Here is a 12,499-nt window from a genome sequence, read left to right as displayed (position 1 = left end):
GGAAGACCATTTCCGGTGACTACCTCTTGAAGCTCATCAAGAGAATGCCAAGAGTGTGCAAAGCAGTCATCAAAGCAAAAGATAGCTACTTTGAAGAACCTAGAATATAAGACATAATTTCAGTTGTTTCACACTTTTTTGTTAAGTATATAATTCCACATGTGTTAATTCATAGTTTTGATGCCTTCAGTGTGAATGTACAATTTTCATAGTCACGAAAATAAAGAGAAATCTTTAAATGAGAAGGTGTGTCCAAACCTTTGGTCTGTACTGTGCGTTTTTTTATTTTAACGAGGCCAAACGTGAGGAATGATGTCCAAATTGTGGACAACCCCATAAACCTCATGCCTCTTCAATCCTCAGGTTATTCCTATAAAGCCAGAGAATGACAGTCTTGAAGAGGATCTGGCAATTGATTACCATTTTGCAATGAATGGAAAGTCTTTTGCTGTCATCTTGGAACACTTTCAGGACCTGCTTCCAAAGGTAAGCCAGGATATTACAGATTAAAAAAAAACACTTTACATTGCAAATTAATTGTATATTGTCAGACTCGCTCAATGGACCCTATTACAGCAAATATGTGAGAATTCTCACATATTAGAAAAACACGGTAGATAATTTATCATCTAAGAAATGTTCTTCCCTAATATACAAGTGTCATAATGTATGACTTTGTTTTTAGTTGGTATTGCATGGCACGGTGTTTGCACGGATGGCACCAGATCAAAAGACACAGCTGGTGGAAGAGTTGCAGAATGTAGAGTAAGTAATGACTTCCGATCGTGTGTGTTACACTTGGTATAGCTCTACAATATAGCTCATGCTTCGTGGTTTCATATTGCAGCTACATTTCAAAATTAATCGGTAACGTGGGGGCAACAGCTGATCGCCTTGGTGGGCTCACTTTGAAAGAAGTAGTCATGTTGTTTTTTTTTGTTTTTTTTTTTAAATAAATATCAGAGGTTTATTTAGACATGTATACTGTAATTTTTGAGAGCTGCTAGCAAATCTAATAACTGCCCAATGATTTTAAACGTCTGGGCTTTCTGTGTTTAATTGGGTTGTTCCATGAACAAAGTACATTTTATTAATGGATATGTTTAAAGAAAAAAAACAAAAAGTTCCTGTGCTGAGGTAGGTAACCTTATACATGTGCCACTTCTTTGTACTGTGTAATGGCCATGTCTCATGGTGGAGGAACACGTTCTGATCATACCACAAATCCTGGACCGTGGAGGATGCAAAAGCGAGTACACAGACATTAAAGCATGGAGTTACAGGTTTGTTTCTGAGGTAAAACAAGTTTTTAGACAGGCAGAAAAATGTTCTACCTCATATAAACCAGCAGCTTTGATCTCCTGCTGTCCGGTCTGTGTACTCTCCGTTGCTTTTGCCTCCCCTACCCAGCAGCTGTGATATGATCAGACCATGTTCATGTACGGTCAGACACGGCCATTACACAGTACACAGCAGGGACACATTTAGAAGATTATCTCAGCACAGGAACCTTGAAAAAAAACACATCCAATTGTGCAACTTCTTATTCCAAGATCTATTCTTCATGGGAAAAATCCTCCAATTCTGATTAGACTTTTTAGATTATCATTGCAGAGTTGGCCTATCACAAGGCCTTTTCTTTCAGACCAGTCCATGTCTTTGGCGGGACCGCCAATCAGCAGGCAAGACCTTACACGTGCCCTACCCAGCCTATACAACTGTTTGCTCATCTCCACAGCGTCCAGTGCCTGCCTCTTCTATCAGCTCCAGCTGCAGTTCTGGGGACACTACAGCTTGCATGCAGCCCTGCTCTCTTCAGCTTACAGACACGGATCTGGGGGACACCGCATCCCACGCAGCTACAGCTGGACCGTCACTGACATCATGTAGGCTCTGTCATGACTGTCGCTTACCTCTTTCTTCAGGGCATAGCCCTCCACAGCAGTATCCCTAAGGCCCTCATTTATGCCCAATCCCAGGGATGGCCATTCCAACCCCGCTCCTACTATAATCCACTACGCCTGTGCCTTCAATCCTTCTGCCAGACTTGCAGCCCTTCTATCTTGCCTGCATCACAGGAACCCTCCACCGCCCGGGATGAGAGCACACCCCATCAGCCAGAGTGGGCTGTTGCTATGTCGCAATCAGTTTCTGACCTGACCAAGATGTCATAGTGGTCTAAGTTCTAGAACGCTGCTTACCAAACTTGTCCGCCTCCACCAGTGCTCTGAACGGTGATTCCCATGCACCTAAACACCACCCTCAAGAACTAAGTCCAGAAAGCGGACTAACGCCAGTTTCTCATCCAGCTCTACGGGGCCCTCTACATTCTCCTCGATATCCCATGCCTCCTCTTCCCGGGTGGACCTGGGGTCTGATCCAGATTCCCAGTCAGAATCTGTTCCCGACATGGACCAGAACTCCAAACTACAGGATATGGTTGACAGCCTCATAATGGTCATTAACCAGACCCTTCCTATTGAAGAGGATGATTTTCTCAACCCAAGAGGGTAATGCCTCCTTCATGGACGTTTTTCCAACCACTGGGAATTTGAGGCACTCTTCACCAAACATTGGGAACATCCAGAAAAGTTTTTACCTAGTAGGAAATTACTGGATATTCTTTATCCCTTTAGTTTGGATATCATTAACAAATGGACAGAGTTCCCGACCGTCGATCCACCAGTCTCCTGGCTGTCCTCAAGGACAGCACTATTTCTGCCACAGATCCTCCCTCAAGGACTCCATTGACCGACAGATCGAATCTCTGGTTAAGCCAGCTTTTGATGTTGCTGGCGCCTCCCTCTGTCCAGTCTTCACTTCCACCTGGGTAGCCAAGTCCATCTCTGCCTGGCCAAAACTCCTCCGACAGTGTATTTTATCGGCAGCCTTTCCTGACAAGCTAGCTGACCTTGCGGATCAGATCGCTAATGCAGGCAAATATCTACTGACTACGTCCTCGGACGCTGCCGGTTGCTCTGCTCGTGTTACCAGCAATATCGTTGCCATACAAAGGATTCTTTGGCTAAAGGCCTGGAATGCAGATCCACCTTCCAAGAAGTCTCTTACCAATCCTCCTTTCCAGGGTTCTTGGCTTTTTGGGTCCAAGCTGGATCAGATCATTTCAAACGCTACCATCGGTAAGAGCACTTCCCTTCCTCAGCCTAAGCCAAAACACCCCTTCACCAGGAAATGTTCTCTCCAGTTTCATTCCTTTCTTCCGTTTTACCCCTCTCGGGGCCTTATCCCATCAGGACCATTCTCCTGCCCAGCGGGAGATGAGGAAGCCATCCTTAAAGCCAGCCCCTCACTGGTGTCCAATGGGTCGATCCTCGAAGCCCTCAGGGTCCCACTCCAACAGGTTTTACTCTACATAACTGAAATGGTCACTCCCACCTTTGAATTCTCCCAGGGTGGGGGCCGGCTTCTCTTCTTCTGGGATGCATGGTTGTCGGTGGTCAACGACGCCTGGTTCAGAGAGATTGTGACCTCAGGTTACAAGATCAAATCGTTAAATCCGTCTTCATCACTACCGCATGGAGTCTCTGCACTCGGTAATCGCCTCTATGAAACACGAGGAGTTTCTCTGTTCGGTGGACATTCAGGATGCTTACCTGCACATCCCTATTTGCACCCAACATCAGAGATTTATCTGGTTCGCTATCCAGGAGGAGCTCTACCAATTCATAGCCATTTCCTTCAGCTTCATTCGGCCTGGCATCTGTCCCCAGGGTGTTTCACAAATGTTATGGCAACTTTCATGGCCATTCTTCGATCCAGGGGAACACTCATTATCCTTTATCTGAACGATCTGATGATTAAAGGTCCATCCTCCTCAGTCTTCAGATCAAAGTCTTGCTAGTCATGGCTGGATAGTCAACAGGGAAAAGTCTTCCCTCATCCCGACTCGACACCTGATGTTCATGGGCGTGCTGTTCAACAGCTTGCTCCATGGTCTCCCTTTCAGATATCTGAATATTTACACAGTGCCACTACTCCATGAAACAGTAGCAAATAATTGTATTCTAAATCATCCCTTTCCGATGTTATATATTTGCTGGTGTATTCTTTATTTTATTTTTTATTTTTAGTAGGCACATGCATACATATTTTTCCACTTTAGAATATAGATGATTACCTGGTGGCTTCTGTTTTGGCTGAGTTTTTTTAATCAATTTTTTTATTGTATAATTATTCAATTTCATTTCTGTGCCGACACCCTTGTGAAATGGTGTCATTTGTTACCACATTTTTGTATTAATAAATTAATATTTTAAACTAATATTATTTGTCCCGTATACTTCTGGTCCATATGATTGTTTTTTTTCTTCTATCGGTGCACCCATATAGTGCTCCATAAAGGTTGATGGCCCCATAAGATGCTCCATATTAAAATATGCCCCATATAATGCTGCACAAAGGTTAATGATGGCCCCATAAGATGCTCCATAGAATAATATGCCCCATTTGCTGCTGCTGCGATAAAAAAAAAATGACATACTCGCCTCTCGTTGCTGGGGGCCAGGTGGTGCCGATGTCCTGAGCAGGCGGGGACACAGACGTGCTATGGGGGCCAGGTGCCGTAGTCACCGCTGGCTCAGGCTTCCTCCACTTGCGATATTCACCAGTCCCCATTCCACCACCGCTGTCTCTTCCAGGTCTCGGCAGTGACTGTCCAGGCAGGGGGCGCGCACTAAACACGTTATCACACCCTGAACGTCACAGCCAGAGGACGCAAAAGAGAGCCCGGCGGTGGAACGGGGACAGGTGAATATCACATGGCTCACCCTCCCCTGTCGTACGTACCCCATCCTGGCGCAGTCTCTGCTTCTCAGATGGTCTCGGAGCCAGCAGCTCTTCCTGTGTTCAGCGGTCACATGGAACCGCTCATTAAAGTAATGAGTATGCTCTCCACGCCTATGGGAGTGCAGGCGCGTCCATATTCATTACTTTAATGAGCGGTATCACGTGACCGTTGAACACAGGAAGAGCTGCTGGCGCCGAGACCATCTGAGAAGCAGGGACGTGCAGAGACCACTTCAGGAGGGGGTGAGTATGATGTGACAGCCGCCACTCCTACCACTCCCCCTACCCCGCCAACCCCCTGGGACAATGACTCGAGTATAAGCCGAGAGGGGCACTTTCAGCCTAAAAAAAATGGGCTGGAAATCTCTGCTTATACTCGAGTATATATGGTATATAAAAAAGGGGGATAATAATGCTCATTTTCTCGGTCTCCCATGACAGCACTACGGAGAGAGGGGATCCGCCCTTCAGGGACAGGAAACCTACAGATAAAAGGGCGGTACCTCTCCCTCGCATCAGTTGGTTTCCTGTCCCTGACAGGGAACCTCTCTATCGGACGGTACCTGACATGAAGACCGATGGACCGAGACCGGGACCGGGCGGTCGAGTTCTGGCAGCGAGGAGGCTCCTGCCACGGCTTGTCCGGCTCCCGAAGCCGCCACCGCTGGGACCGAGGGGTCCTTCAGGGTGAGCGAGGGGAGAACGCCGCCAGACTCCATAGGAAGAAGGGGCGCTGATCACCCGGAGCTCCTGCGCCGACTGCTGCACGCTCCGGGTGTACAAAGATGGCCGCCGCACCGGAAATGCGGCAAGGACTTCCGGGTCATCGCGCGCGCATGCGCAGTAAAATCTTCTCCCTGGGAGCAGGAACCGGAAGTGCGGCAGACGCCGGGGGATTGGCGCCGGTTTCAAAAAGGGAGATTGTGCGCACATGAGGGTCGCACTTTCTCCCTGTAACCATGGAGGACAGCGATCCACAGGAGCTGCAGCCAGGGCAGCAGCGCCAAAAGAGCACCAGGAGTGGATCTAGCAGCCGTTCCACACGGCGCAGCAGATCCGCTGCGAAGACTGATACTCCGTCTCAAGCACCTTCCTTAACAGGCCCGAGTCCCCCTCCAGAACCGGTACCTGCCTCCACGTCCAGGTGGTGAGTGATCTTCGTGAATGTACATATTTATAATGGGGCTCCCTCTTCTCCCTTATTAGGGTAAGAAGAGCACGGAGAAAAGGAAAAATAGGGTCTGCCCCACCTGTAACAAAGCTTTACCAGTAACCTGGGAGAAAAAGCTTTGCAAGTCATGCATTCAACGCTTACTATGTGAGGAGACCCCCGACTTCGCTTCTGAACTTAAAAACGTAATCAGATCTGAGGTTCAGAATGCCCTTCTATCCTCCAAAAAAGAGGTGAAGAAGGTGAAGGAATCAGTACATTCCCACTCGGCCCGATCGTCATCCGAAAATGCTGATTCGGACGATTCAAAGTCCCCCCTTTCCTCATCTGAGGAAGAGTCGGGCCGACATTGCTTCCCACTAGAAGAAGTGGATTCCTTAGTGAGAGCAGTTAGGGCTACTATGGGGGTGGAAGATCCCAAACCCGACAAAACGGCCCAAGATGTGATGTTTGGAGGTCTGGGACAAAAAAAGAGAAGAACCTTTCCCCTAAATCCTAATGTCCAGACATTAATTAAAAAAGAGTGGGAGAAACCGGACAGAAGAAATTCCTCGGTACCCTCCCTTAAAAGAAAATATCCCTTCGAGGATGAGGCTTCCTCTTTCTGGGATAAGGCACCAAAACTAGATGTTGCAGTGGCCAAAGCCTCGAAAAAATTCGCGCTGCCATTCGAGGACATGGGTACCCTCAAAGACCCACTAGATAAAAAAGCGGATACTTTCCTCAAGGGAGCGTGGGAATCAGCTGGGGGTAGCCTGAGACCTGCTGTTGCAGCTACTTGCACCTCAAGATCCCTTATGGTGTGGATCGACCAGCTGGAAAGTCAGATCAAAGACGGGTTACCCAGAAAACAATTGCTGGATTCGTTCCCTGCAATGAGAGCAGCAGCAGCGTTCCTGGCAGACTCCTCGGCGGACTCTGTACGCCTAACATCTAAGGCCGCTGCTCTTTCCAACGCTGCCAGAAGAACCTTGTGGCTAAAGAGCTGGCCGGGAGATCTACAGACAAAATTAAAGTTATGTTCTATCCCATGTGAGGGCAATTTTTTATTCGGAGAAACCCTGGATGACATCCTCCAAAAGGCGGGGGATAAGAAGAAGGGGTTTCCAAATCTGGGTCCAACTCCTTTTAAACAGTCTTTTCGGAGCCGCAGATTTTTTCGTCGTAGACCCCCCAGAGAGCAGAATAAGTGGGAAGAAGGAAGGAGAAGGGATAGGGGTTACCTCTTTGGCAACACCTCCCGTGACAAAAAGTTCTCCAAATGACATTTATCCTCCGGTGGGAGGAAGACTAACATCGTTCCTTCCCGCCTGGGAAAAAATTTCCAACAACATCTGGATCCTAAATCTCATACGGTATGGCCTAAAAATAGATTTTGTGTCTTTCCCTCCCCGGAACTATGTGATAACAAAAACAAGATCTTCGGCTGCAGAACAGACTGCATTAGAGGAGGAAATCATGACCCTACTACAAAAATCGGTGATTCGGGAAATATCTCCTCAGGAGGTAGGGGAGGGGTTTTTCTCCCCTCTATTTTTAGTACCAAAGCCCGACGGGTCCTTTCGGACAATTATAAATCTAAAAAACCTAAACAGATACGTCATAAATTACAAATTCAAAATGGAGACGATAAGGTCCACTATAAAGATTCTCTTCCCGAACTGCTACATGGTCGTAATAGATCTAACCGACGCATACGATCATGTGCCCATCCACAATCAATCCCAAAAATTCCTCAGGATGGCAGTCTCCATAAAGGGCCAAATAAGGTTTTTTCAATACAAAGCTCTTCCATTCGGGATTTCAATAGCCCCACGTATATTTACAAAAATAATAGCGGAAATGATGGCCCACGTGAGGGAACAAGATATACTAATAGTCCCTTACCTGGACGACTTTCTTATCGCAAGCAACTCAGCACAAAGTTGCAGAGAAAAGAGAGACCAAGTGATGACCATCCTGACGGACTTGGGATGGCTTATAAACGTAAAAAAATCGAAATTGGAACCCTGTCAAGTACAAGAGTTCCTAGGACTGACATTGGACTCTCGGGTCCAAGAATGCCGACTTCCGGGTCCCAAAAAAGACAACATACTGTCCATGATAGCGCGAACATTACACAATCCCTCAATGACTCTAAGGAGGGCAATGTCGCTTCTGGGCTCTCTGTCCTCATGCCTACCAGCGATACCCTTTGCGCAATTTCATACAAGAGAGCTTCAGTGGCACATCCTGGAATGGCAATTATTACTAAAAAACAAATTGGAAAGCCGGCTCACCCTAGATTCGTCAGTTATTCATTCCCTTCTCTGGTGGGGAAAAGACCAAAACCTGTCAAAGGGAGTCCCTTGGGTACCAAACATCTCTCGGATAATAACAACCGATGCGAGCCCCAAAGGGTGGGGGGCCCACCTGGGGGACAAAATAGCCCAGGGAAATTGGTCAGATCAAATACTATTGGCATCCTCAAACCAAAAAGAACTTTGGGCGGTATATCATGCTCTTCTTTTTTTCCTAGCCGATATTCAGGGACACCATGTCCGAGTTCTTTCGGACAACAAAGTGACTGTAGCCTATATAAACCACCAGGGGGGAACAAGGTCTCGTTCACTGATGAGTTCTTCAGCCAAAATTATCAAACTGGCGGAAGAAAACTTACTATCCCTCTCGGCACTACACATCCAGGGTTCAAACAACGAAAGGGCAGATTACCTGAGCCGGACTCAGTTAAAACAAGGCGAGTGGTCCCTAAACCAATCCATCTACAATCAGATCACAAAAATGTGGGGGACACCAACAATAGACCTGTTCGCCAATTGCAAAAACAAAAAAGTAGGCAAATTTTGTTCTCTAAGCCCAGAAGGGAATCCCCAGGCTCTGGATGCTTTTCTGATTCCATGGACACACAAACTGACATACGCCTTTCCGCCAACCATTCTGATTCCAGCAGTCATTCGGAAAGTCAGAGAGGACAAAACAAAAATGATCCTGATTGCCCCATTCTGGCCAAAAAGAGCATGGTTTTCCTGGCTAAGGATACTATCGATATCAGACCCGTGGGTTCTACCGGATATGCCAGACCTTCTACATCAAGGTCCAATCTTCCACCCACAGGAGTCGAACCTCCATTTGACAGCCTGGTTTTTGAACGGGGACTATTAAGAGAAAGAGGTTTCTCAGATAACTTAGTGGCTACACTCTTAAAAAGTAGAAAGCCCATCACCACTAAAATTTATGGGAAAACATGGAGGAAATTCCTATCTGTCTCCAAGGTAAAGATCCAGGACAGGCCTTCAATTCCTAAAATTCTGGAGTTCCTACAAAAAGGTCTGGAGCAGGGGCTGGCAGTCAGTACCCTTAAGGTACAAATAGCAGCTTTAGGAGCCTTATATAACCAAAACATTGCTGCTAACCCATGGGTAATAAGATTTATTAAGGCGGTTACAAGATCAAAACCCTTAGTTATTCAAAAAACACCCTCATGGGACCTAAATTTAGTCCTTTCAGCATTAACGGGCCCTCCATTTGAACCCATACAAACGATTTCCATGAAAACATTATCACTTAAAACTATTCTCTTAGTAGCTCTAACATCTGCGCGCCGTATAAGTGACATCCAAGCCCTCTCCTCTAATCCACCTTTCACTAAAATCTTGGATGATAGAGTCATTCTTAGACCCGACCCAGCCTACTTGCCAAAGATGACATCAAAATTTCACAGGTCACAGGAGGTATCCCTACCATCCTTTTGTCCAGACCCGAAAAACGAGAAAGAGCTAAACTTCCATAATCTAGATGTTAGAAGATGCCTAGTCCAATACCTAGATTCCACCAGGGAGTATAGGAAGGAAGGCTCTTTGTTTATCTGTTTTCAGGGTCCCAGAAAAGGATTCCGGGCGTCCAAGGGGACCTTAGCCAGATGGATTAAGGAGGCAATAGCCTTGGCATATTCATCTTCGGGGAATACAATCCCGGATGGTATAAAAGCGCATTCCACAAGAGCAGTAGCTACCTCATGGGCTGAGAGGTCAGAGGTATCAATAGAGCAAATCTGTAAGGCGGCCACCTGGTCATCACCATCAACCTTTTTTAGGCACTATAGACTAAATCTAGCCTCTGTATCTGACTTAACCTTCGGACGAAGGGTCCTTGAGGCGGTGGTCCCTCCCTAAGCTTAATCTCTGCAATTCTCTCCGTAGTGCTGTCATGGGAGACCGAGAAAGTCATAGTTACTCACCGTTAACGGTGTTTCTCGGAGCCCATGACAGCACCTGCTTATTCCCTCCCATCACGAGTGCGGTGAGCACTTTTCTAAAATATAATTTATATAATTTATATGATGTATATACTATAAGTTTAGGCACGGGGTTCCTCTTTTAAGAAATGTTATAATATAATGTTCTCTCTGTTGTAACTAACCTGGAGGTCCTCTGATGCTCTGTAAACCAACTGATGCGAGGGAGAGGTACCGCCCTTTTATCTGTAGGTTTCCTGTCCCTGAAGGGCGGATCCCCTCTCTCCGTAGTGCTGTCATGGGCTCCGAGAAACACCGTTAACGGTGAGTAACTATGACTTTTTTCCCTTTTAAATTCCATCCCTCACCCTGATATCAGTTGATTCAAAAAATTGTATAAAAATGACATTTAGAGCGCTTCAAACTAGATATGCGAAAAACCTAAAATGGTCTTGATTACATGTGGGGATTCCCTAGCAACCAGGCAACCCCCACATGTACTTATGCTGGCTAACAGATGTAAATCATTCAGCTGCGGCAATAAAAACTAAATCTCTGAGCACTAAAAAAAATACTCTGAGGACCCCCGAGCGTGCTCGAGAAATCTCGAGTAACGAGTATATTCGCTCATCACTAATCTTGAACATCTTTAGAGTGCGTGTCCAGTCATATTATGGTTGAGTATGCCATTTTTTTAGGGTATTACGGTACGTTTGAGGTCCTCGGTAACTGTCTGTCCTAGAACTTGGTTGCAGAACCCAAATAACAATCTTGTTTTGTTTTACTCCTGGCCCATCATAGTATTATGTATTTTAATGGCTTGCCTACTTATTTTACAGTTACTATGTTGGCATGTGTGGAGATGGAGCAAATGATTGTGGGGTAAGTGATACGTCTAATAGCTATATTCTTTCATAGACCTTTTTGTTCATCTCTTTAACATCTCGCTAGATCAGGCTGATGTAGCTACTGCAGTGAAATGAGGCCTGGTTCTGGCCGCAATCCATCCAATGGGGTGATCTATGAAGAGGCATATATTACAAAATATGTTGTTTTCCCATACTAGAGCTTTGTAATCTGATTGCTGATGACGTTTAGTAGTAGCTTAGAAACACTATTTTTACATATTCTGACTTTGATACGTGTTCTTGTTTATGACATTGCATATGTTCTCAGGCACTGAAGAGGGCACATGGAGGGATATCATTGTCTGAATTAGAGGCGTCTGTAGCATCACCTTTCACCTCCAAGACTCCTAACATAAAATGTGTGCCGGACCTGATACGGTATAATCATCTACTTCCTTACAACAACAATTTATCTATATTCCAGTCCTGTGAAAAAAAAATCTTAAGAGCCATGAGCATTTGGTATAATGATAATACCTTTTTAAAAATTGTATTATGTAGGCAGAGAGACCGTAAATCCAACGATGTATCGCTTGATTACTGGGTGTAGCCATTTTGATACAATCAGAGCTTCTAGATTTAGCAGTGAAGCAGAGCTGAGGAAGCTATCCCCGCCCACATCAGGCTCTGTATATACAATGTCCACAGACAATTGCCTATCTCAGGAGGGAGGGTATCGGACCAGGAGGTACAATAACCTACTGAAGCTAAGACAATCATTGCAGACAAACAAAACCACTGAGCTTGATATTAAAAAAAGAAAAAAAGCATTGCTGAAATCTTTTTTTTTTTATTTTTATTTTTTTTTATATAACCCCTAGGGTAAGTTCACACTGGGCGTTTTTGCTCCGTTTTTTATACTAATTTTCAGCTGCTGTTTACAGTACCAGCAAAGCCTATGAGATTTCTGAGATCTCATGCACACACAGTTTTCTTTGTCATCAGGATTTTGTGCTTTGCAGCGTTTTTTTTTTTCACTTAGAGCATGTCACTTCTTTCAGCGTTTTTGCAGCGTTTTTCACCTACTGACATGAATGGATAGTGAGAAAACCCTGCAAATACACAGGCTGACTTTTTTGCAGCGTATTTGCTGCAGAAAAGTAAAGGACAGCAGGATGTGACCCCACAGTCAGCCCCATCTACAACTAGATGGCAGGCTGCATGATGCATCAATACGGCCTGTCATCCAGCAGAGCGTACCCAAACCTCATTCACTTGAATGAGGGGCCCGACATTACAGTGTTTGACACGCTGTCATATGCATGACAGCACAGCAAACACCGCTTCTGACCAGCGGTGAAACCATCCCCACTGGTCAGAGAGCCGCGGTTCCCACGCTGTCAAAAGACAGAGGGAGCACTCAGCTGTGATCGGAGGTAT

General features: G+C 45.7%; 1 protein-coding gene across 2 annotated transcripts in view; it reads left to right on the top strand.

Moving 5' to 3' along the window:
- Nucleotides 1-12,499, top strand: part of ATP13A3 (ATPase 13A3) — a 182,141-nt gene that overhangs the window by 135,056 nt on the left and 34,586 nt on the right. For both annotated transcript variants that reach the window (XM_077290356.1, XM_077290355.1), the window contains exons 22-25: nucleotides 364-486; nucleotides 686-765; nucleotides 11,051-11,093; nucleotides 11,388-11,497. In XM_077290356.1, coding sequence (XP_077146471.1) covers nucleotides 364-486; nucleotides 686-765; nucleotides 11,051-11,093; nucleotides 11,388-11,497 — 356 coding nt within the window. The remainder of the gene's footprint in view (nucleotides 1-363; nucleotides 487-685; nucleotides 766-11,050; nucleotides 11,094-11,387; nucleotides 11,498-12,499) is intronic.

This window comes from Ranitomeya variabilis, chromosome 2 (genome assembly GCF_051348905.1).
Source record: "Ranitomeya variabilis isolate aRanVar5 chromosome 2, aRanVar5.hap1, whole genome shotgun sequence".
Classification (NCBI taxonomy): Eukaryota; Metazoa; Chordata; class Amphibia; order Anura; family Dendrobatidae; genus Ranitomeya; species Ranitomeya variabilis.
The sequence above is the reverse complement of the archived record's forward strand: the minus strand, read 5'-3'. Positions and strand labels throughout refer to the sequence as shown.